Source organism: Rhipicephalus microplus, chromosome 3 (genome assembly GCF_043290135.1).
Source record: "Rhipicephalus microplus isolate Deutch F79 chromosome 3, USDA_Rmic, whole genome shotgun sequence".
NCBI classification, from domain to species: Eukaryota; Metazoa; Arthropoda; class Arachnida; order Ixodida; family Ixodidae; genus Rhipicephalus; species Rhipicephalus microplus.
Genome location: NC_134702.1, coordinates 207,972,029 through 207,996,603, shown reverse-complemented (window position 1 = coordinate 207,996,603; position 24,575 = coordinate 207,972,029). Strand labels below are relative to the sequence as shown.

At 45.7% G+C, this 24,575-nt stretch overlaps 1 protein-coding gene across 1 annotated transcript in view; it reads left to right on the top strand.

The window, feature by feature from the left end:
* Positions 1-24,575, top strand: part of LOC142761773 (monocarboxylate transporter 1-like) — a 57,234-nt gene that overhangs the window by 14,071 nt on the left and 18,588 nt on the right. The window contains exon 2 of the mRNA XM_075888213.1: positions 16,070-16,213. Coding sequence (XP_075744328.1) covers positions 16,070-16,213 — 144 coding nt within the window. The remainder of the gene's footprint in view (positions 1-16,069; positions 16,214-24,575) is intronic.

Below are 24,575 nucleotides of genomic sequence, written 5' to 3'. Positions count from 1 at the left end.
GAAATAGCGAATCTCGGCATCGCACCTGTTTGCGCTGTTCGCACTACCGAGAGTTCAGCTTCGGTTAACCAGATCCCGGTGTACCCTTCACGCCACCCTTCCCGCTACCGGAACCCTGCTGAATGAAGGACGCCGGATGATCGACCGATCTGCTTTCACTGCTCTCGCACCGGACACATTGCACGCTACTTTCGCAATCATGGAACGTCCAATTCATCCGGCAACACTGGGACATGGCGCCGCTTTGAAGACAACTTTCCTCGGTTTTCTACTCGGTACGATCCCCAGCCTACTGCTACTTACGTTCAGGGCCGAAGGTTCAGCCGGTCACCATCACCCTAAGGCCGCCGATCTTTCTCGCTGATGATTCCTCCATCCAGGTCTCCTGCTCGACCTGGGTCCTCAACCTTAGAAAACTAGACCATGCAGCTCCCGGAGGTGACGCTGCATTAACGACCCGGTCTGCAAATCCTCTGTTGACGATTCCTACACGCCGCAATATTTCGGACCTTTTGGTGGATGACGTAACCATTACAGCCCTCATAGACACTGGCACACAAATTTCAGTCATGAGCACTGCTCTCTGTATGAAACTGCGAAAAGTGATCACGCCTCCTCTTACGTGTGCCGTAATGCTTGCCGATGGGAGCACATATATCGTTCTCGGCATGTGGACCTCTCGCGTGTGTATTGCTGGCCGTCAGACCACTGTATTGTTCACCGTGCTTGAGCAGTGCCCACATGATTTGATTATCGGTCTTGACTTTATCTCTGCACACTCCGCTCATATCGACTGCTCGACGGGCCTTCTTCAGTTGGAACTGCCTTTTGACGCCGCTGTTGCGCGTGATGCTTAAAGTCGCCTTTGTGCCACCGAGTTCCTGCATCTTCTACCACAAGCCAAGACTTACGTGCAGCTCGTGTGTGATCAGCCTGTGCGCCATGGTGAATATGTCGTTGCACCACTACCGACGTTGTGCTAAAGCATTCCATTGCTGTCTTGCACACTGTCATGAGAGTACAGCACAACCAGACCTATTTGTCTCTTTTGAACTATGGTTTCTCCGCGCACGTGCTGCCTGCTGGTATGAAACTAGGCGTCGTGTCGTCGTAGAAAGAGTGTGATATCTCTGAACTGTCAGCTGAGCAACCTACTCCTCATGTCAACTTGCTCACTGTGCCTAACATTTCAAGCATTGCCATTGCCAAAATGATAGTGCCAGATCTTTCGCCTTCTGAAGCACAAGACCTTCACCATCTGTTGACATCCTATGCAGATATATTCAATCTAGACAACCACCCTTTGGGCCAGACATTAGTTGTGACCCATCACATCAACACTGCCGATGCCAACCCAATACATCGCCGCCTTTACCGTGTCTCCGCTGCCGAACGCTCTGTCATCCAGAAAGAGGTCGAGAAAAGGCTCGCCAAAGGCGTCGTCGAATAGTCATCTAGTCCGTGGGTATCCTCGGTCGTGCTTGTCAAGAAGAAGAATAAAGCATGGCGGTTTTGCGTCGATTATAGACATCTCAATAAGGTCACTAAAACGGACGTTTACCCCTTACCAAGAATAGATGACGCCCTTGATTGCTTTCAGGGCACAAAGTTTTTTTCGTCCATTGATCTTTGATCTGGATATTGACAGATCGTTGTTGACCCACGAGACCGAGAAAAAACAGCATTTGTAACCCCCGATGGGTTATATCATTTTAACGTAATGCTGGTTGGGCTCTGCAATGCGCCGGCCACCTTTGGGCGCATGATGCATTCCTTACTGCGCGGCTTTAAATGGTCTACTTGCTTGTGCTACATGGATGATCTAATTGTTTTTTTACCGACGTTCGCGAGCCATCTTGAGCGACTCTCCAGTATTCTCCAAGTATTCCGCAACGGTGGTCTCCAGCTGAACTCCTCGAAATGCCGTTTCGGCCGTCTCGAAATGACTGTACTTGGTCACTTCGTTAACGCATCTTGAATACAGCCCGACCCGGACAAAATTCGCGCAGTGACTCCATTTCCCGTACCTTCTTCTGCTAAGGATGTCCGAAGCTTCCTTGGTTTGGGCTCCTATTTCCGCCGCTTCATTCGGAATTTTGCCGACGTTGCGCGACCTCCCACTCAGCTTCTTAAAAAAGACGTCCCATTTACTTGGAATTCGCCACAACGTGCTGCATTTTCGGTGCTCATTGCAGCCCTCACGACTACGTCAATATTAGCCCACTTTGATCAGACCGCACCGACAGACGTTCATACTGACGCGAGTGGCCGCGGAATCGGTGCCGTTTTAGCTCAGCGTCAGCATGGACGTGACTGCGTCATCACCTACGCCAGCCGCCTTTTGTCCCCTGCCCAGAAAAACTATTCCATCACCGAAAGAGAGTATCTTGCTCTTGTATTGGCTGTCACTAAATTTCGACCGTACCCCTTCGGCCGCAGTTTTACTGTTGTAATCGATCATCATGCACTCTGCTGGATTTCATCACTCAGACATACCACGGGACGTCTTGGTCATTGGTCTCTCCGCCTCCAAGAATACAACTTCTCAGTCATGTATAAATCTGGTCACCTCCATCAGGATGCCGACTGCCTGTCACGGTATCCAGTGGATCCGCCAGACGCCACAGAGAGAGCTACTGAGGCGTGCGTCTTATCAATGTCACTCTTTCTTTATATCGCTTATGAGCAACGCCACGACCCGGATTTACTTCCCGTCATAGACGGCCTGAGTTCCGCTACTCCACCCACTTCTCTGAACTTGTATTTCCTTCATTAAGGGGTCCTCTACCGCCACAACATGCGCCCTTATGGTGCTGACCGCCATTTCATCGTGCCTTCCCATTTGCGCGTAGATGTTCTCTGACAGCTTCACGATGAACTTGAGAGTCACCTGAGAGTCACTCGCACTTATGATCGCGTCCGGCACCGTTTTTCCTGGCCACGTCTATATCGCTCTGTGCGAAAGAATGTCGCCATCTGCGACCTTTGTCAACGTCGAAAACGACTGGCATCGCTTCCAGCTGGCCTCTTTCACCCTATTTAGGTCCCCTCTGAACCATTCTACCGCGTAGGACTCGACCTTCTCGGGCCATTTCCCACTTGTGCATCCGGGAACAAATGGGTTGCCGTGGAGATCGACTACGTGACACGTTTCGCGATCACCCGCACTCTCCCAAACAGCTGTGCTACCGAAGTCACCGACTTTCTACTGCACGACATTATTTTGCATCACGGTGCTCCTCGACAGCTCGTTACTGACCAAGGCCGATACTTTTTATCTCGCGTCGTTCAGGATCTTGTACGTTCCTGTTACACGAACCACAAGCTCACAACGGCATACCATCCGCAAACTAATGGACTTACAGAGTGCCTGATTCGCACTATCACCGACATGTTGTTGATGTATGTTTCTCCAGACCACCGCGACTGGGATGCAACGTTACCCTACGTCACCTTTGCTTACAACTCCTCCAGACATGACACCGCAGGCTCTGTTCTACCTTTTTTATGGACGTGAACCCTCTCTGCCTCTCGATATACTCCTTCCCGCTGGTTCAGGCTCCCCTGTCACATACGCCCGCGATGCGATAGAACGAGCCGACGCAGCACGACAGATTGCCTGAGAACGACTCACACTTTTTCGAGCCTCTCAGAAAGATCGGTACGATCGTCACCACCATGAAGTTTTGTATGCACCCGCCTCACTAGTACTCTTGTGGACCACCTGTCGTCATTTAGGCCTCTCAGCAAAGCTCTTATTTCGCTATGACGGACCATACAAACTCCTACGCGAGGTCACTAACCTCACCTTCAATATACAGCGAGTCGTCGATGAAGCACACTCAACGCCACCACCATCTACTCTTGTGTGCGTCGTAGGACTGAAGCCTTATATGTCGCCCCAACACTCCGCTGTAGAGAAAAGCACCGGTTTGGCGCTTTAACGCCGTGGGCAGTGCCCCAAGGCAGTAGTAGGATTGGGGCATAAAGCGGTAGAGGGCCTCTGCTTGGAAGAAAAGTCTACGAAGTGGATAGAGACTGGTCCCAGCCTGCCAGTGTGTCGGCCATCGCCATCGCAAGTAAACATCGTAAATATCCCCAATTACACGTTTCCTTGTGAGAATATTGAAGGCCGCAGTCCGCATCCACCACCAGCACTCGCACGTTCGCTATCACCATCGTGCGTTCGAAGAAATATCCCCTATAAAAGAAACTTCGACTTTTACGCGAATGAGTACCTGCTCGTCGTCACGCCAGGGTTACGAGCCGATGTCTTGTCCGCCTGTCACGATGAGCCTTCCTCCGGCCACTTAGGATTCACGCGTACCTTGGCCCGGATTCTCTAACACTACTACTAGCCTGAGCTCAATTGGCACGTGAAGCATTACGGGAAAACATGTCACGAGTGCCAGCGTCATAAAGCACTACCTAAGCGCCCAGCCGGCTTTTTGAAGCCCGTCACTCCTCCGACGAAACCGTTTAAACAAATTGGCATGAATCTGCTCGCACCTTTTACTCGGTATCATGACGGCAACCACTCGATTGTAGTCGCTACTGATTACATGATGCGCTACTGCGAAACGAAGGCATTACAACGTGGCACCGCGATTGAGGCTGCCCGCTGTTTTCATGAGGAACGTCGTCCTCCGACATAGAGCACCAAAAGCTGTGATACCTGATCGTGGCAGAGCTTTTACCGCGCGGATGATACAAGACGTTATGCAGCTTAGCGGAACAGTACATCGAAAAACTACTACATACCACCCCCAAATCAACGGCCTCACAGAGCGACTAAACAAGACAATCGCCGAGATGCTATCCATGTACGTTGTCCAAGACCACTAAGACTGGGATGATATCCTCCCCTACGTCGCACTCGCTTACAACAGCGCTGAGCAAGAAACAACTGTATTTACACCAATCCGATTGCTTTATGGCAGGGAGGTCACTACAATGCTGGATGCCATGCTTCTACGAGACAGGCACCAGATTAGTGTCAAGATGAATGAATTTTTCAGATTAGTGGTCGCAGCTCGTAAGCTTGCAGCCGAACGAATCCATAAGCAACAACGCATCGACTCGCTGCAGTACAGCGCTGGTCGTCGTGATGTCTCTTACCAATTTGGACAACAAGTATGGGTGTGGACTGCCATTGGACAACGTTCCGGTCGGATAAGTTGTTACACCGCTATTTTGGTCCCTATAGAGTTCTCCATCGTCTCAGCGAAGTGAACTACGAAGTTCTTGACGAGGACGCGGCTCGTCGATCCCGCCACTCACAACAGCCACAAGTCATTAATGTTTCAAGAATGAAACCTTCTTACCAACGCTGACTATTCGTCAGACTCCGTTGACTAGACTTACAGCGATTGTGAACACCCCCTCCTGTACTGGCCATTGCATGTGTTTTATTTTTATTTCGTAATTATGTTGTGACATCGTGACGATGTTCTTTGGAAAGGGGGGTAACGCCACTAGTACGAGTTCTGCTAGTATTGTTTTCATAGACGCTTGCAGGCTTGTATGTGCGACAGTTCAAAAGAGGACGAAGATGCGCTTGCGGAAAAGAGGATAACGTCGTATTGCCGTTGATCGATCCAGTCTGACATCCTTGAGTGCTCTTACCTACAGGTTGCAGTTATGGTGTAACGTGACAATATGATTGTGAGAGATGCCGTAGTGGAGGACTCCTAAAATTTCGACTACCTAAGGAAAATTTCGACTACCTAAGGTTCTTTACCTTCCCCTCAAATTTGAGCGCACGGGCCTACAGCATTTTCGCCGCCATCAGAAATGCAGCCGCCGCAGCCGGAATACCATCCAGCGACCGGCGGGTTAGCAGCCGAGTACCTATATATATATATATATATATATATATATATATATATATATATATATATATATATATATATATGTATATATATATATATATATATATATATATATATATATATATATATATATATATATATATATATATATATATATATATATATATATATATATATATATATATATATATATATAGGCAGGCATGGTGGTTGAGTGGCCGTAGCGTTTGCATATAGTCCAGTAGATCCTCCGTGAGCGGTCACAACGTGGTTTATTTCGACGTTTCGGCCTAGAGTTTGGCCTTCATCAGGATTTCGGTGAGACCATTGGTTTGAGGTTGGTAGCTGAATTTGCTAGCTGAAGGTTTGAGGAAGGTAGCTGAGGATGGTAGCTGAATGAATTTGCATTGAATGGTTACGAGCAATCCCAATAGTTAACTCCTTTGACGTACGTACAGCATCGTATAGGGGCCATCGTTTGTTAAAACAAAGAATGACCTTGCAGAACTACAATCCTGATGAAGGCCAGACTCTAGGCCGAAACGTCGAAATAAACCACGCTGTGAACGCTCACGAAGGATCTACTTTATATATATAATATATATATATATATATATATATATATATATATATATATATATATATATATATATATATATATATATATATATTATACACCATGCATCAACTATCCCAAGAACGCATTTTAGCCACGGTCAAATAGTGAGCCTGAGAGTCGCTGAAGATCGACAATTGTTGAGGTGGTTTCCGATTGATCGAGGTGCAGTGCGCAGATCAGTGGTCCCACAGCTGTCAACATCATAGGGCGGTCAAAGGGCGGTCAGCTCTTGCTGGTACAACCAATTTACCGAATGAAAACGATATATTTGTGGAGCCATCAGTATATCATCATCATCATCATCATCATCATAATCATCAGCCTGACTACGTCCACTGCAGGACAAAGGCCTCTCCCATGTTCCGCCAGTTAACCCGGTCCTGTGCTTGCTGCTGCCAATTTATACCCGCAAACTTCTTAGTCTCGTCTGCCCACCTAACCTTCTGTCTCCCCCTAACCCGCTTCCCTTCTCTGAGAATCCAGTTAGTTACCATTAATGACCAGCGGTTATCCTGTCTACGCGCTACATGCCCGGCCCATGTCCATTTCCTCTTCTTTATTTCAACTATGATATCCTTAACCCCCGTTTGTCCCCTAATCCACTCTGCTCTCTTCTTGTCTCTTAAGGTTACACCTACCAATTTTCTTTCCATTGCTCGCTGCGTCGTCCTCAATTTAAGCTGAACCCTCTTTGTAAGTCTCCAGGTTTCTGCTCCATAGCTAAGTACCGGCAAGATACAGCTGTTATATACCTTCCTCTCGAGGAATAGTGGTAATCTGCCTGTCATAATTTGAGAGTGCTTGCCGAATGTATATGCTGGCAGACAATGAATAGCGACCACCGTAGACCTACTGACACGCTACGCTAAGGAAACCTCACTGGCTCAGCTCCGGAAGTGGCTGACTTCATTTTTCACGCTATCATCCTGCGTCATGGGGCTCCTCGTGCACTGCTTATTGACCGTGGAAGCATGACCGTGGAAGCAAATTTCAAATAAAGTACTGCGCCCTTCTTAAGCTGCTCACAAGAAGGCTTGAAGCTACCAACCTCAAACCAATTGTCTCACCGAAAGATTTCATCGTACTTTTGCGGACATGATAGTGATTTACGTCCAACACAACCACGAAAACTGTGATACTTTTCTACCGTTCCTGGCCTTCGCATAAAACACGGCTGTTCAGCACGAAACTGGTTACTCGCCATTCTACGTCGTCTACGGATGTCTTCCTGCCACCTCCCTCGACGTCTCTTTCATAATACCAATGTTCATTGATGTCAGCCTTTTAGCAAATAATGCGTTTTCAGATTAGCCCAGTCTCGCCGTCTGGCTCTCATTAATGCTGCAGTGAGACAACAAGAGTGGAAGACCATTTATATTTATCTTTCTTCACTTATTTCACTTATTCATTTATCATTTCTTCATTCATTTATCAGTTATTTATCTTTCTGACTAGGAGATGAGAGGTTGTTTTTAATACCGATTCATTTTTGCCTATTTTATTTCAGTTTTATTTCAAAAACATATTCAACATGTTTGTTTTAAAAAGTTAGGGTTCCTCCGGCGGAAAGCGGTTAGAAAGAACCACTTGAGAATGCCTGAGTGCCCACATACATGACAGCAGTTGGGAATAGAGGCTTTTCACAAATGTAGTGCATTAATGGGTCGAGAAATAACAAAAAAATTAGAACAGTATCATAAATTAGAGTTGTGTTACAAAAAGAGACAGGGTAAACTAAATACCTGTACATTCACTCATAAGCAATAATCATGAACGCAATACAAATTTTATTTACATATTACGCCACCGGAATGATTTCGTTCTGGTGACGTATTATAGATAGAATAAAAACATACTAAAAAGAACAATATGCAAAGGTAACGAAGAATTCGCGCATTTTTCTTTATGAATACACAAGAAAGTTAGATTCGCTACTCTCATCTTCACAGAGAACATCGTACTGCTGACCTCTGTGACGAATTTCAGTCGTGCGTCATCAGGCCAGACATAGTTTTGGAACAGACTTCGGCTGTTAATTATCGCGTAACAGCACTTGTCCTCTCGATAGACTGGCGTTACCGCTGCACCGAAATTTTTTACGTCTTTTGCATAAAACTTTTCACGCGACATTCTTCGTCACTTTGAGTTACGGCAGCCAGGATGTCCGTTTCCACAAGGAGTTGAGATTAGTGTGGGCATTCATTATTTACTTCGCCTCGGCATGAATACAATACCCATAATCGGTTTGTCTCTCTGTCCTCATCATCACCGAGTGTCATTATTAGCATTGTCATATGAATACGTGCTTGCCAGTTCGTTTTCCGAGGTCTCGCTTTGAATAACTGCCGTCGAAACTAAGACGACACAGTATGTACACTGTCCGCACACCTATTGTTCAAAATAAACAAGCTGAGCCTGTTGCTTCAGCAGAGGCGAGTGAAAAAAATTTTGAAAATTAGAAATTTTTGAAATTTTTTTCCGGATTCATGGCACACTAAGATGCTCTGTGGGCCAAATAAAACACCAATGCATCGATGGTTTAGATTCAGTGTTGAAGTTTGAGAGAAGTTTGTCGTTGTATTTGACAATAATTTTAGACAGCGATGCTTGGCGCCTGTCTGAAGGCGGTGTGGCAAGGTTATGACAAGGAACACATGCAAAATGTCTGAAATGCATTCTCAGGACCTCCACTGTTTTACCGCAAAGTGAATTTGCATTGGATGGTTACGAGCAATCACAATAGTTAACTCTTTTGACGTACGTATAGCATCGTATAAGGGCCGTCGTTTGTTAAAACAAAGGATGACCTTGCAGAACTTGCAACCTACAAAAAATCTCCGCCACTGAGGCCAACCGCCACAAAGTTATCCAAAGAGCCTTTCAGATGAAAGAATGACGTTGCAGATAATCGCTCACGGGACTTTTTGTGTTGAACACATGAAACGATATCAACTACATTGTCGATGGAAGAGTGGTCATGTCGGAAACCAGCCTTAATAGGTTGGCTAAATATGTGGAGCTCACTGAGACTAACTCATGAGATATGCTTCGCCTCTAGAGCTCACTCAGACTAGCACTCACGAAACGTTTCCTCCCGCGGACTCATTTGGACTGAGACTCCTTACATTCTTTTTCAACCGAGCTCACTCAGACACAAACTTGCCCTATTATAACTTACTCGGACTAACTCAGACTCAGACGAAAAGCTCTATCTGAGCCTGAGTTAGTCTGAGTAAATCAACTCACGACTCCATTGAAATATATTAAACCTTCTAGACCAAATTTTCAGTGCTCTTTAACAAAAATGTCTGGCATATTCAGTGTTCCACTAGACTCCTTTTGATCTCGTACATTTAAAAACGAGTTATCTGTCGTTGTTATGCATTGGGAACATATTTATATAAAAATGACCCACAAGATATTTTTATCAAGGAATCCCGAGAAAACATTGGCCCAATTCTACACGTTACACTGTAAATGTCGTCGAAAGACGATAGTCTTACGTCTGGAGAGAGTGAACAAAACGTTTATTCGATGTTCTGCGCAAGAACATCGGTGAATGGTATTCTGAAGGCGCTGCGTTAGAGTGCCTTGAGCGTGTAGCGGAGGCGAGCAAGCGCATCTAGGCACGTTACACACGAGCGCCACCTGGCCGTTATCTTCGAAAACTAAGGCGTGCGCGACCGCAGAGAAAGATGCGCACCAGACTTGGAGGTGTTAAGGTGTAGAATGCAAAGCGACGGGCAGGTGCCACCACCATGCCGTCGTAGCAAAGCGTTGAAAACACCTTCTTGAGCATCGCATTGCACTCGCAGCGCCACGCGATAAACGCTGCAGTCCTTAGAGTTACTTGTGTGTGGCTCTTCTAGTATAAAGGCAGACATAGACGTGTTGTTATGGTGCCTCAGATACGCGTAATATTTGCTTTTTTAATTGATACTTGCGCTACTATGAACGCTAAATCTTGAGCAATATTGGAGGGTGCTGCGGATAGGGTTGTCTGTTTGATGCCGTTTGAGGTATCATTAGGGCAGACAAACAGACAAATGTACAGACAGACAGACAGACAGACAGACAGACAGAAAGACAGACAGACAGACAGACAGACAGACAGACCAAGATTTTTCCGTCGAAGCTTGCCGGATCAAGGCACCTGACCCACCCATGGCTCAAGCCTCTGAACAATAATTATTTAGCTGGGGTATGAAGCCCACTCTGAGTGAGTAGACGGGAGTATATATGCGAGCTGACGTCAGGCTGATAAATATGCAGTAGCTCAGTGGTGATTGCGTAAGTCCGCACAAAGGTGTTGAGCTCACTCAGACAGACTACTAGTCACACTCTCGAAGCTTTTCCTCACGCGCACTCACTCGGACTATAAGGCTCCTCAAAATTTATTTCAGCCGGATTCATTCGCATTCGAACTAATGAAGGTGTCACTATACCGGCCTCACTCACACACAGGCTCACGGTTCGATTTCATTATGAGTGAGTCTGAGTTACACTCACTTCTGAATAAGTTTGGTAACCTATGCCAGCCATAGAGTCCAGGAAAATCTTGCAGTTTTCAAGATATCACACCAGGCGGCCAAGGATTATGCGTTCCATGATCCTTACACCAGAGATGACTATTGGACGGTACGAGGTGAAGTCGAAATGGCATTATCCCTGCTTCAAGAGGGACACCAAACGGCTTACTTTTCTGTCGTCGAGAACATAGCCATCCTGTCATAAGTAGTTGTAAAGGCTCAACAACTCTCGTAGAATCAAAGCCAGAAAAATCAGAAAAGCCAGAGCGATTCTTCAAAATTTTGGATGCAACAAGGAGGCGTTTTTTGTCGATGCGACGCATTTTTGAAACTTTCACCGCTGTGCTTAGGCGTGTGTAGACAATACGCCCAAATGCATATTCATTGCTTAGCTCAACAAAAGGCATGACAGAATCACGCAGGACGTAGCTATCACGGGGGCCAAAGCTCTCACGAATATGGTGAGATGCGGTGAAGTGCCGGCGTGCAGTTGGGGGCGTCAAGCTTCGTAAGGAGGAGGGATGAGTGTGAGTGCTGCGGAAATTCAGGTGAAATTTGTGCCTGGAGTGCGGTTCATTGTGGGCGTTTTGTTGCAAGCCGTTCCTCACGAAGGTTTCCAGCATCGAGTGCGTACCACCATGCCAGCTGTTTTGTCGAGGAGAAGCCGCCGGTCCCCCGTAGTGGTAATGTGTTTCGTGACCCCTCTGAGCGCGGGATTGGGCCACATGTTCCCAGAAACCGCAGTAAAAGCGCACAGGGGCCTCATGCACATCGATAAGCCTTCCACGAGGCACCACGTGCGAGGATACCATTGTAGGTGGCTTGTTCAAGATGTTTCTGAGAGCATTGTGACGACGCAGGTGGACGGTTTGTCACTCCGGTGCACTTGATGGGGAAAAATTATACACCGTTGCATCATCGGCTGCACTCATTGCCTAGTATGACAAAGACGCATCATGGGCACGTGCTCATGCCGGGAGGCAAGGGTCGTCACGGCGTCGAAGTTTTTTGCGTATATGTCTAATCAGTGCGGCAAGATCACTGGATGGTGTTAGGATGATGTCGACACTTGGAATGGTGGTGACGTGGGCAACTCAAGTAAACTTCGGAGTAATGCACCTGGCCTTTCAAAGTCTCAAACCTTGCGGCAGTGTTGAACTGCGTCTGAAACAGACTCTAAGGCGTCCTTGCCTACAATAAAATTGTAACGTCCTCAGCTATCCCTTTGAGGAGATGGCCAAGTTTGTCCTCTTTCATACGTAGGTCTACGAACTTGTACCAATTCAAGATTTGCTAAATGTAGGTTGTGCGAGTCTCGCCGGTGACTTGAGCACGCTGCATTAAAGTTTGTTCATCCCACTTTTTCGTTGACGGTTCCCAGAAGCAGCTCACTTTTTCCTTCTAGAAGGCTTCACTATTTCCTCTAAAAGGCCGCACCTTCGAGGATCAATCGAACGTTGGTCAACAAGGAGACTGAATTCCAATAATTTTATTCACTCACCTAATTGTAGTGATTTAGCTATTCTTCTACATCTCCGACTTTCCCAGACAAGGTTCGTGGCACCATGTGTTGTGGCCACGAAGCGCCAGACGAAGACCGCGTGTTTTCACCGCCAGCAACCGGGTGCTCTGAATGGCAGTCGGGCCAGTCGGTGGCTTTGGCGTAGATCGAGATGTGGCACTTCGTGATCGTTCGCTCGGGATCGCTCTGGTGTGCCCAGCACCTTCACCAATCCTGTTACGATGAGATGCGTTTATTTACAATAAATGTTGGATGCGAGAACCTAGAAATTGAGTAGGTTGCAGTCCGAGCCAACGTCGTTCTCTTCTTTTTTTTTTCATGTGCTCCCCCAGTATCGTAGCAATACGATCAGAGACGCACAATTGGCGCTACGAAGTTGTGTAAACGGTGTAATAGAAAGAAATAAAGATAAAGGAAAACATCAAGGCTAATAGAATCCGGTTTGCTACCCCTCACATGGGAAGGGAGCGAGTGTGTGAAGGAATGAAAAAGAAGAAAACTAATCGACAACAGTAGGCGAAAAATCAAAGCATATCTACGGGGTGAATGATGACGAGTAGGCGAAGCTCTGGAGAGAATTATCGGTAACACCGTGAACCTTCCGCGTGTAATTCGCCCCCCAGTCTATCATGATCTAAAAACATCATGAGAAACACTATGTGTGTATACATAAAAATCTACATTTATTAATTCTTACATATGATGGATGGCTTGCGATAGCCCTTTATTATGACGCTTTATGGCCCGTGAAATGAAAGTTGAGCGCTTTCTGTATAGGTTGCAGTGGAAAATTTGCAAATACTAGGTGAATGCACATTCCTCAGATCGTGGTTGGTTTAACATGGTCATACGATATACATATGATTGCATATATAGAGGCGACATGTTCGATAAGCGAAATATTATTGGTCGTGTCTGGGATATCAACGTTGAAATCACCAACGAGTAGGAACGGTGCATTCTTGTACTATGTTTAAATTTTATCGCATGCAAGCGAGAGAGAGAGAGAATAAAACATTTATTTGCGACCAAGGAAGGAATGTAGGTGAGTGGGATCCTTAGTCCGGGATCCCGTTGGCACGGGCCGCTGTCTTGCTCGTCTCACGAGGGCCTCTTGGGTGTTAGGATCCGAGCTGGACAGAGCTGCCTCCCACCCTACAATGTTGTTTTGTATTCTGGGTTGTAGAGGCGAATTGTGTGGGCATTCCCATACTATGTGGTACAGGGTGGCTGTTTTATTGACGCAGAACCTGCACTGTGGTGCACGTGTGTAGGAATCTATCTTGTACAGTTTGTATGGATTGGGTATTACAAAGTCTGCAGTCAACGCCACGCTACCGGAGATTCTTTACTGAGCTTTAGACCCGGAAGTCGAAGTTTCTGTCGTTCGAGTCTTTGATGTTCTACAATATCTGTGTGTGTTAGGAGCGGGTCCATATGCATAGCCGAGGGTGGGTGCGATATGCAGGGGTAGGAGGTCCGGATTAGCAGTTCTTGGACGCATGGGCGAGCTCATTGCGTCTAACTAGGCAGTGACCGGGTATCCATATCAGCTGTTTCCATTCGCCCTCTGAGCATTGGGACGAGAGTTGTATAAGCAGTCAATGCGCAATGGGGCCAATGTAGCTTTTACAAAAATTTTGTTAGGCTGCTTTTGAATCTGTTAGAAGGAAAATGGGCCATGAATTCCGTAGGGCGAGGTCAATTCCTGCTTCTTTTTACTAGTTGTGTCTGTGTCCTGGACTAATATACAATCAACCTGTTTTCCCCGATGAGTGACGCTTGCTGTATATTTGCTGTTCACTGGTTCAGCTGCATTGACAAAGAAGGTGCCCTCAGTATCTGAGTAGTAGTCGTAAATTTTTGCCTGTGCCCCACGTCGATGTTCGTGGAACTGAGGATGCCTGTTGCGAGGTAGTGGTTTCATGATGAAGTCCTGCCTCCATTCATGTGGAATACGTTGTTTCCCCTTTTCTCAATGGGGACTTCGATGCCAAGTTCTGATAGTGTTTTCCGTCCCGTTTTAGTGATGACGACGCGCTTGACTTGATTCTCGTGGTGTGCAGGGAATAGTTCTGATGCGGCATCGCAGAGCCCCATTTGAAGCAGACGTTCTGTGAGCGTCCACAGGGGAAGGTCAGGAGCCTTTTCGAGAGTCACAAGTATGACTGTTTTGAGCTCGTCTGTATTCAATACCATCACGTAAGAAAACTATAGGTTTTGCGACTGATAAAAATGCCTGAATGAGTCGCATTATGCCATGTTCTTTCATCTCTCGTTGTCGGTTAGCCACCCGACTAATCATGCGAGAGATTTGTAGGCCGGAAGTATTTAGTTTATGTAAAGCAAATCAGTTGGTGCTCCGATCATTGAAGCGGGCCCGCAGACTTCGGATGGTTTCAACCTCTTTAATTTGCGTTCTATTAAGTTGTACATTGAGGGATCAATTCTCAGGTGCCTTATTTCTATATACTAGAATTCCTCATTTAGTGCAAGCATCATCAACTACAAATACCACCATCTAGTTGCACATACAAGTACTGCCGTCGCTCGCACAAACCCACTCTAGATTGAGTATGTGCCGCTGGTAGCTATATACATCACCAACAACAAACCCTATTGTATCGTACAGACCCACACCCTAAAGAGCTTCGCCCCAAAGAAAAGAAAGGAAGAGACGGGCACCATCTCAGTACTGCACTGTGCTAGCGCCCGCAAACGGCCGCATTTTGTACTCAGTCCAGTTACCCGAACAACCGCAACAACGCACTCAGTGCGGTTCATGTCGAAGACCACGTAGGCGAGGGCTCCGAAATTTTCTTCTTTTTGAAAGGGCAGTCTTTCAGCTCTCATAGTGCAGCTGAGAGCGTGGCTCTCATACTAACGAATTTCACAAATTTGGCTCACCAGCATAAAATGCAGCTAAGGCAACGACCCCCGCGCCACTACAAACTTAACCGGGCCCAGTAAGATCAATGGAGAAAACTATGAAGAAGCACCTACAATAAGCCCATATCGTGCATCGCATTTGCTCCTACTTAGTTACGAAGAGCTCATGCCAGTATGAACGAATGGGGCTACTGTAGCTCGTGTTATCCGGGAATGTTCTACAATAATTTGCAAAAATTGGACGCGGCTTTGACTGAGGACGTTTGGGCGCGTTGGCGGCACCACCACGTTCAGCCCAGAATAGGAACATCAACTCTGGGCGATCAAGCATGGACGTGAAATCCGCTGAGAGGCACTGCCTTCGGCTGACTTTTTGTCGAAATTCCGGCTCGTCAATGTGGACGAACTGAGTTTGAGTTTGAGTTAGAGTTTATTCAACCACGTGACAAGTACACGAAAATACGCTGTATACGTGGTTTGGTGCGAAGGGAAAAAAGCTGCGTTTCACCGCTTGACTGGCCTCTTCACCCAGAAAAAAAGATCTAAACTACAAATTTACAAAAAAAGTAAAGTTATAGTAAGTAAAGTTATACCCTCACAGGTTGTTAATATGTTATGTAGCTGGCTTTATGAGGGTGATTCCTACAGCTTGTTATTTTTTTTTTATTTTTTTGTGCAGCGCTTCTAGGAGGCACAGTAGTACAAGTCCTCACTGTTTGGGCAGCAGCAGTCGCCGGTGGTATCCTGCTCAGCACCACTTTCATAGCATCTTCCTTCGTCAACGGAACAGCCTTCCTCACAGCTGTACTTGGTGTTCTAGGAGGTAAGTTGAGCCTGCATTGTCAGACGTAGTGCATGAACACAAGCCACAATGAGAAAAGGGTGACCTGATCGTGGTTCTTATTTGCGAAAATTCTGAAGTAAACTTACCTTAGCCCAGTATTTTGAATATCCTAATTAAGCATATAGGTTCATCTTAAACCCAGAATAATGCTTCGTTTCTGAATTTCAATGATTGTGGGTTGAAATTTGTCCCTTACTTGCTCAGCAAGACAATGGCATCAGCGAGTAGAGAATTACAGAAGTATACCACCTTTGTTTTCAGGGGCGAAGCTTTGTTAGGTGTAAGTCGTTTCTTCCTCTGCCGTAAGTATGTAGCTAGCTCTAGTTTATGAATTGCTCAATAGGCATTGCGCGTATATGTCCTTCAAAATAATTTCACTACATGGCGTCAGTGGTTTTCGTATAGTTGACGGACGGATGGACGAACAGACAGACAAAAAGACTGATGGACTGACTATCATGTTATTACTGTCGTGGTTACTACCCGTATAAGAGGCAGCCAACTTATGTTAGCGCCCATCCTTTCTTTGTACCTCTTCCTGTTCTAAACCCTTGTTAATGTGCAAGTCCAAGTGTGGCGCCATGTCTACTGAGGTCACAATAGTGGCGACAATGATGGGATTGCCGTCGAACTGAGCTACCTATATTGGGAGTCCTACAGATCTTTGGGGTGGAAGACGGCGGCGTCGTTCAACAAAGGTGGTTCGAACCATTCGTCGAAGACGAAGACGAAGGCCGAGACGTACGTCGAGCGCTTTGAACACTACCTACGAGCTGCAGAGGTGAGCGCTGAGCTGAACGCTTCTTGTTTTGTAATGGCCATTGTAAAGAAAGCATATCAAACGCTGAAGAACCTGCTTCACCCAGAAAAATGGGATAACAGCAATTATCCAGAAATCGTTAAGGTTCCGAGATGGTTGTCATGGAACGGTTCCGGTGTAACCACAGAGTACAAAAAAATAAGCCCGAGGAAGCATTTGTGATGAAACTAAAAAATCTGGTCACGTCTTGCGAATTCGATGATTTTTCAGCTGTGGCTTCCCGGGACAGTTTTGTTGTTTGATTAAGACATCAGGTGACACAAGCAGAATTATTGAAAAGGAGTAAGCTCTCATTTGTCGACGCGTGTGAAGTTGCGAAGAGTATTGATCTGGCCTGCACAGAAATAAAAGTCATCTAGGCTGCCAGGGATACAGAAAACGTGGTAAAGCGGCATTTTCCAGGCGAAAAGTCTGATTTAAATGCCTATGGAGAAAAAAAAACAGCGGCAAAGAATGCATGCGTAAGCCCGGAACACAGTGCAGAAGACTGTTTCCGATGCGGACAAAACCAGGCCACCAGCGATTGCCCATTTCGGAAGTACTGGTGCCGTGCTTCTCACCAGTTGGGTCATCTGAGTAGGTGTTGCCAAACGTCAAGGGCAATACAGAATGTGAAAGACAGCCCCGAACCTACGGAAGCTCGCGATGAAAGTGACGTTCTGGTTCATAACATGTTTTTTTTGTGAGAATAGAACTCATAGCTGCATGGCGACCGTTAAAGTGACCGGGAAAAATGTACAAAATGCAAATTGATTTTGAGGAGTCTGTTTCTGTCGTGACAAGCGGTGATTATAAAAATTACTGGCCTGACTTGCCTCTGGTTCGACGCACCTTGGGCTTGCGGGCGGTGGGAAACTTATGACGGTGTTCATCTAAAATATTTTAGGTCAGTGTGAAGTGTTGGTTTAGCATCGCAGCCAGAAAGTGAACCTACCTAATGTGGTGGTACGAACAACACAAAAATTCGAAACGTTGCAGGTGGGTCAAGATTGGCTGGAGGCGTGAAAACTAGACTGAATGAAAGTGCGTGGTAGAAGTCTAAATAAATTGGCTACACTAATAGAAAAGTTTTCTGAAGTGTGTGAGCCAGCACTGGTATTATTAAGTGACAATCCGTTAAAGCTGGTCTTGAAACAGGGTATGGTACCAACTTTCTGCAAGGCCCGTACAGTCGATTTCGCCTTGCGAGATGCTGTTGCGCAAAAGTTATAGTCCTTAGTGGAAAGCGGAGTGCTAGTTCTTATTCAGCTGAGCGATTGGTCAACGCCACTGCTGTAGTTTCAAGACTGATTGGCGAGGTCCAAGGGGACGGTGAATCCTCGGCTGCGGACTGACCATTACCCGCTACCCGTAATGAAAGACATCTTCGTAACCTTGCATGGATGTAAATACTTCACAGTATTGGATCTCCCTACAGCTTGTCAGTAACTAATACTACATGGGACTGTTCGAGCTCACGTGACTATTGTACAGAATTACCAGTGCCCCAGCAATTTTTAAGCAATTATGGATGAAGTGCTCAAGGGTTTGGATAGTGTCATGCTATCTCGATAACGTCTTTATAGCAGGGCAAACACTGCAAGAATGTTACAAGAAAGTGAAATGCCTAGTAGCAAGGTTCAAAGATCGAGGAATAACTCCGCCATGGTGTGCATAGTGATTAAAGTACTCGACTGCTGACCCACAGGTCGCGGGATCGAATCCCGGCTTCGGCGGCTGCATTTTCCATGGAGGCGATAATGCTGTAGGCCCGTGTGCTCAGATTTGGATGCTCGCTAAAGAACTTCAGGTGGTCTAAATTTTTTGAGCTGTAGACTACGGCTCCACTCATAATCATATAGTGGTTTTGGGACGTTACACACCACATATCAAATTATAAATGATCGAAGAATCAAACCACAGAGAGAAAAGTGCAAGTTTTGGAGAGATCAGTGACCAGAAGAAGCAGGCAACTAAGGAAGCACCAACACCTGAAAACAGGCAAAGGCTCCGATTGATCCTCGGGCTGGTAAATGTTTATGGCAAGTTTGTTCCAAACAAGTCAAAACAGAGGCACTGTACCACCTCGTAAGCAAGAAAGCTAAATGGAAATGAACGGCTGCAACAAAGCCACGTATGGTGGCCTGGCTTAACTCAAGGCATCGATAAAACGCTGACTGCCTGCTTCACTCGTCAATGACACAAAATTCAGCATCAAGAGTACCACTGTTATCTTGCGGATAGCCTGTACGCAGGTGGCAGCGAGTGCATTTCTACTTTGCCTATCGGGATCAATAGTGGTTTGTGTTGGTGGACGCTCATTCGAAGCACCCGAAAGCTTTTGCTATGAACACAAGTAACACTGAAAAGATGGTAAAAAAGCTGTTCATTGCTTGCTGTCTACAGTTTTCTTGAAGAAATAGTAACGGACAATAGTCCCCAGTTTACTTCGGCCTGCTTTGAGATCTTCTTGAAACGAAATGGAATTCGCCATACAAAGCCGCCTCCCTACCAACCTGCCTTGAATGCCACTACTGAGCGTTGTGTGCAAACATTAAAGTGACACCTCGCAAAACAAGTTTTAGAGGAAAAACAAACTGGTGAACCGTAGTCACTCCACCATCGTATTGGTCAATTCATCTTCACGTGCAGGAATGCGCCAACTGGAACAAAAGGGGAAACACCAGCCCTGCTGTTTTTATGTCGCGGAAGCCTCGGACATGGCTAAGCCTTCTACACGCCGAACTTGAACAACGAATGTGAGAGACGTTAGACAGGAGGAATGATACGGCAAAGGAAACCCGAGGAAAATGGCGAGAATTCGTGGAAAGATAGCTTCTTTTTGTGAATGGCTCAAGGCCGGGTCAGAAAAATTGGCTGGAAGCAATCGTGCTCGGGCGCGTCAGTATTTCCATCTGTTTGGTCCATACGGGAAGCGAAGAGTGGTATGTTCATGCAGACAACCTATGACCTCGCAGTCTACTGAAGAAGTCGACGCCTGATATTTGGCTGACTGAAGCCTACAACAAACTAGACACAGCACCTTTGCACCGCCGCAGTGGTCTAGTGGCTAAGGTACTCGGCTGCTGACCCGCAGGTCGCGGGCTCGATTCCCGGCTGCGGCGGCTGCATTTCCGATGGAGGCGGAAATGTTGTAGGCCCGTGGGCTCAGATTTGGGTGCACGTTAAAGAACCCCAGGTGGTCGAAATTTCCGGAGCACTCCACTACGGCGTCTCTCATAATCATATGGTGGTTTTGGGACGTTAAACCCCACAAATCAATCAATCAGACACAGCACCTTTAGTGGTACCACACGGGTCCTTGATGTGATTAGACGCAGGCCTCGGAGACCTCCGATCAGCGCCTGCGTCAGAAATGATCCAGCGAAGCTCCGGGCAACAGGAGGTGCCTTCTTTGCCCATCCAGGGACCAGCGCAGGAAGCAGGAACAGCTTTTCCGCGCGTCTAGGCTCCACTACCATTGCGTCGCAGTAATCGACTGAGGTGACCTCTAGATTATGACGTTCCGTAGCGCCCTGTGAACTCTCGCATAAAGAGGAAAGAGGGTTGTTTCCGTGTGTGATCGTCAGAGCGCGTGCGTAAGTGCAGCGCATTGCGGGTGACGAAGCACACGTCTGTGACTAGACTAACATCATTACTATCGTGTTTGGCGCCCGCATAAAAGGTAGCCGGCCTCTATTAACGCCCAATATTTCTTTGTATATGTTGCTGTTAATGTGCAAGTCCAAGTGTAGCCCCACGTCTACGAGGTCACAACTGTATCCCTTAAGCAGGCAATCAGAACACCATGTAATGATAACTAAAACAAACAAACTTCCAGGGGCTTCAATGCATTCCCCGAAGACGATTCAAAGGCGCGATCCAATTCGCTCTACTTTTTTCAAACGGTGTATCAATCGTACCCCGCCCATTCTAATTGCTTTCTGCAGCTAACGTGGTCCAGTGCGGCCTCGACGATTGTAGACATTGCGAAAATTCTGCAGCCGAGCTTGTTTCAAACTGCCTCCGTTGTCGGCGCAAGTTTGACCAAGTGGCGATGGCATGCGATCGCGTGATCTTTTGATGTCATGTTATGTAACGTCATGATGACGTCATAAATTTTGGGCAATACATGGCGGCACGACGACGTCTTAGGGGGCGTCTTAAAGTGATGATGGGGTTTGGCATCGTTCTTGACGTCCATAGAAATCGTAATTTTTGGCTCAAAGAGGAGGATCTATCATGGTGGTTACTAGTTGAACATTTTGAATAAATGAAACTTTGGCAAGACATGGCATCTGGCGAATTTTTGTGCTCTATTTAACTGTGCTGTCTTCCTATTTCTTATGACATTTAATATGTCATTTCTTGTTGCGTCGCATGCTGCGTGGTATTTATCACATTTCTTTTACATATTCATAGTTTCAGCTGTGTATTTGAATAATGCAAGAATTTAACGACTGCTCCCTCATTTAGTGACATTGACAACTATTTTCGATGGATGTTTTGCAAACATTGCATTGGTGAACTCCCCACCTATGTGTTTCATTGCGAATTTACACTGCCTTAATATCTGGTCTCTGACTTTGCGCTGTTACTTCCAAAGATTCCAGAACATTAACTGAAGGCGTTGAACTAATAGTGTCTCCCGATATTACATTATGAGTATGTTTTAGAAATCTGCCGTGGTCCTGCTACTGTCATTACTGCTTGGCGAAAACTCTAGGTGGCAGATCCATATATAAAGCGCCCACTTCGCTTTCACGCCACGTGTTAGGTCCGGAAGTTCTTCATAGTTGCCTGAGCACAATATTCAATCATAATGCTTTTAATGAAGTAAGAAGAGAATGAAAAAGCAGCAATTGTCCCACATACTGGCATTCTATTTGTCAAGTGGATTATTTCTGTAGTCAATCTTTCTCTAAGCGTTTCGAAAAAAATCATCTTTCACGGAAAAAATGTTGGAAGGGAATCGGTCAGGGTTCATTTCCTTTTTTTATGTACAGCGTAATGAAAAGAAAGAATATATATGCGCATTTAGAGGAAAATACAGGTCCAACTGTAATATTGTAAATATCATGAAATTGTAACCAAATTGCCATAGACGAAAATACCACTAGCCGCTTGCAAGGACCAAACCGAAAACCGGCCGATAACGCGTGAAATTCTCTGCCAGTTGAGCTACCGCAGCTGCCATTCTCTTTGATAGACGATAGGTAATATACAGAGCATAATAGGTACCAGATAATTTATATAGCAAGATAGCTTCGCTTTAGAAATGCAGCAATAGAACAAAATAGAGTGGGTGTGAACAAGTATAAAGACCGGTTGCCAGCGTACTTTCGGGTTCAAACAAGTCGCATTATTTTTTGCCTTGTGCCGTATGCAGGAATAAACAGCTTATCAGTTCAGTCATGAACGACATTTTCCGATTCATCCGTCTTTCACGAGCACGTGGGCCATCGCGGGAAGGCCAATATATCAGCCGCATCTGGTGCTACTGAAAACAAAAGTTCAATCTCAATATCGATTTCCCATTCTGATCAGTTCGATGCCGCATGAACTCTCGTCGTTCACACATGGACTTCTTGATGGCAAGCCAATAAAACATCTAACAACAGTGTTTCAGTGATGATAATAGGTACAAGCCCTTGTATGAAAGAACGGATGCGGCAGGGTTGTCAAGCTCAATCACTTGACTCAGAGTATGTATAGTATCTTAGTGCCATCTGCCTCAGTCAGAGATGCTCTGTCAAAGCCTATAGACAACAACGCTTCAGCAACTTAGTTGCCTGTTTGATGTGTGGTGGCGTCCAAGGAGCCATTTTTATAGTGATCAGAAGGAAGATATCATTGAGGGGTTGACTCGAAGCCTAGTAAATGCGAAATACGGATGTTCACGCAGTGTAATAAGAGCGTTTGGCGCAACATCGAGGTTTATTACTGTCTGATATTCTTCAAGTGTTCTCATGTCTGTCAATCATATTTTTGAAAACATTTTCTGGTCGAAGGCTCAGCTTTATAAAAAATAAATTTACGACATTTACGCCGTTTTGATACCCTTTTATAGCACCATCCCCCGCGTAGTAATTGAGAGCAAATGCAAAAAAGTGAAAAAATGTTGTTTAAAGGACCACGCGTAAATATTTAAACAATGGTTCAGAGAACAAGTTGAAACGTTTATAAAGACCGGGAAGTATTGATGCCCGAGCATGAATTTCTCCCATTTCCGGGCTATAGAGATGTGGTATACACATACGTGACTGCGTGAGGCTACAAAAGGCTCCCAATATTCAAACACAGGGAGAATGAGGGCAGTCAACGTGCCACCAAGCACGGCAAGTTCGTCAGTGTCATATGTCGCCTAGACAAATAAATTAAGAAAGCGATTGCTGCGTTACTGTGGGAGTATATTCAGAAGCAACAAGCCGTCGCCACTGAAAGGCATTTCATGTGAAAAATAGCGGTCGACTGTGCCGAGCAACCTCATCAAAATAAAAAGTAATGCCATGAATAGTTTGGCTCAATCATTTAAAAGAACTATGGTACCCAAAGTTTGATCATATTGCGTGTTAAGTTGGTTAATCGTTTCACATTCACAAATAAGGTAGCAACGTTTCAGCTCATTTGACAAAAGCACTCGACTTAGAATTCATTATTATTATAAGTACGCCATTGGCCTGTGAGTCGGGCTACACTGATGCACTCTCGAACCATGACGTTACAAGGTGTTGGCTGAGCGAGCAGCTGTATTACGGCAAATGATATTGGTTCATGTCAGCGAGTGCTTCAAATTGAGATGTTTTTTGCTTACTTCAGCTTTGAATTGAAATGAAACAGTTTGAAACGGCTGGAAATTCAGCAGAAGGCGATGGCTGCACTGCTTTCACGTCATGATGACACACGCGCCATAGAAAAATGGCAGTCGCCTGCGATGGGCGGTGTTTACACCCGGCCACTCATCAGGCTTGTTTTTGCCCAAAATGTTCTTTTACGACCTATAGACCGCCTGCCTCTAGTTTTTCCTGAAAAACGAAAATTGTTGGGTGACCATGCCTTGGCCATTTTAATTGTGTTGAGTTACAGCACGCACCAGCAAAAAAAAAACCATTTGCGTAAAAAAAAATTACCTGAATAGTTGTATTGGCTCAATCGTTTCTGCAAAAAAAAACTTCGTAAATAGAGCCATCAAAACTTCTTTTATTCGAGTTGATCGCAGCCTTTAACCCTATAAGGGTAACTGCCGGTAAATGAAAATTTGTTCATTGAACTGGATAATTGGTAGAATTTGGTTTCTTCGAATGCAGTTTGAACAGCTTTCTTTAAATGAAAATCACATCCAGAAGGCTTTCACGTAGGTAGTGAATGACTAGGAATATATACATCAGGTAACCTTTGTTGCCCTCTTGCGATTGACAGCACACCGTTTCATCATGATCCTTTGCCTCGTTATTTCTTTGCACAAAATATGCACTAGTGTGGCTTGTATTTATTTGGACAGTGTTCGCGGGTGAATATGCTATACAAGTAATGCAGTCTCAT